This window comes from Apium graveolens, chromosome 6 (genome assembly GCF_009905375.1).
Source record: "Apium graveolens cultivar Ventura chromosome 6, ASM990537v1, whole genome shotgun sequence".
Classification (NCBI taxonomy): domain Eukaryota; kingdom Viridiplantae; phylum Streptophyta; class Magnoliopsida; order Apiales; family Apiaceae; genus Apium; species Apium graveolens.
This window is the reverse complement of record NC_133652.1, coordinates 160997320-160999205: the sequence shown is the minus strand read 5'-3', so window position 1 is coordinate 160999205 and position 1886 is coordinate 160997320. Positions and strand designations below refer to the sequence as shown.

General features: G+C 42.1%; 1 protein-coding gene across 1 annotated transcript; it reads left to right on the top strand.

Moving 5' to 3' along the window:
- Positions 1-356: 356 nt before the first annotated feature.
- Positions 357-740, top strand: LOC141665558 (uncharacterized). The gene has a single exon (XM_074471541.1). The coding sequence runs from the start codon at positions 357-359 to the stop codon at positions 738-740; it is 384 nt and encodes a 127-aa protein (XP_074327642.1).
- Positions 741-1886: the final 1146 nt, after the last annotated feature.

The window sequence follows — 1886 nt, the reverse complement described above, 5'->3', positions numbered from 1 at the left end:
AACTAGTTTCTTTTGAGAGGAACCAGAGTGTGGTTTCTTTGATTTGGATTTTGAAATTATAGGTTTTGTGGCTTGGGTAGGCATCTCTTTGGTCACAGTCACAGATGCCATAGCCACAGTTAAATGCAAAGAAACTGGAGGTTGGGAAAGAGTTGTGACAGATACAGTTACCTCACTTACCTGTGGTGCCTCAATGATTGGCAGATAGTTGAGAGGCACTTCACTATGAAGATTATTCATATTCAAATCAGCAAGTACCCTCTTTTCTTGGACCTAATGTACTCTGGGCATACAGAACAAGCCCCCGATCAAGCACGGGAGAAACCCCCTTCAAACTGGCTTATGGAACTGAAGTTATGCTACCAATTGAAGTAGGATCCCCCTCCCATCGAGCAATCAACTTTGATGAGATAGCAAATGAGGAGGGGCTCAGGACAAATATTAAGCTAATTGATGAAGTCCGAGACCAGGCGGTGGCAAGAATGGAAAAGTATAAAGAGAACACCAAAGAGCACTTCAGCAAGAAGTCCCGGATCAAAAACTTTCAAGTTAGAGACTTGGTTCTTCGAGACAGGGGAGCTTCAGATCCTACCAACACCGGGAAGCTAATGCCAAGGTGGGAAGGCCCATATAAAGTCAAGGAAGTTCTAAGTCCAGGAACATACAAGCTCACGAACATGGATGAATCTGAGATACCAAATACATGGCATGGACTCGGGCTCAGAAAATTTTACCAGTAAAAGAAGCAACCAAAAGCAACCAAAACTTGTAGCCTATGGCAAGCAACCAATATATGGTCCTATATTTTGTATGAAGAAAATTTCCAATTTAATGAAAAGAATTTTCCTTTCCTAGAAAGTTATTACTTTTAAATTACTAGTAAACAAAGGAAAAAACAATTCGGACATAGTCTAATATCCGGATTCAAAGCAAAAAACAAAAGCAACCACTATTTGCTTAGAAAATTTCTAAGTAAATAGAGCAACCATCAATCCGGATATGGTATAATACCCAGATTTAGAGCAAATTCAAAAGCAAACATCAACCCCGATAAGCATTTGAATCCGGGTTGAAACAATCATCATCTACTTATATTCCCTAAGTACATAAAGCTAACAACCAAACATCAACCCGGGAAGGTATCATGCCCGGATTGAGAGCAACTTTGAAAGCATAGATCAACCCGGAAAAGCATTTGAATCCGTGTTATTTTCTAAATACATTAAGCAAACAAGCAAATATCAATCCGGGTTGGTACCATACCCAGGCTAAAGCGAAAATAAACAAGCAAAGTCAACCCGGATAAGGCTTCATACCCGGAAAAACCCGGATATAAAACCAATCCGGATTGGGGCCCTTAGCCACAGCCCGGATCAAGAGCATTTGTGCAAGGATCCGGACAGCTCATAAAAACAAAAACTGCAGATGGAAACAAAAGCAAATATTTTTTCAATAGAAGAAAAGGTCAAGGGGACGAAAGCAAAATTAAAAGAATAATTCGGATTGCCACCAACCCGGAACAAATCCAAACATTACAAATCGTTCAAATCAAAGTACGAGAATCACAAATCCTAGTAAAAGTAAAATTACAGGGCTGGGCCCGAGAAGCCTATCAGTGCTGGTCCGGATCTAAAGGAAGCTGGGGCTTGGACCGTCATAGGGTTCTGGTTCCCCCTGACCCTGTTCCACTGCAGCCTTCGCAGTAAGGAACTCCTGGATGAAGCTCTCCCAGGATGCCAAGGGATCGGTCTTGATGTGACTCTCAGCAACAACCTAGGACCTACAGACTTCAGGAACCCCGGCCTGGGCAACCTCAAAATCATAAACATCGTTGGCCTTGAATTCGGCAATTATAGCCTCCTTGTTCATGTTTTCCTTGGCGGCGA

What these genes read in the sequence shown, in the direction of transcription:
- LOC141665558 (XM_074471541.1), top strand. Translation starts at nt 357, where the DNA reads ATGCTACCAATTGAAGTAGGATCCCCCTCCCATCGAGCAATCAACTTT.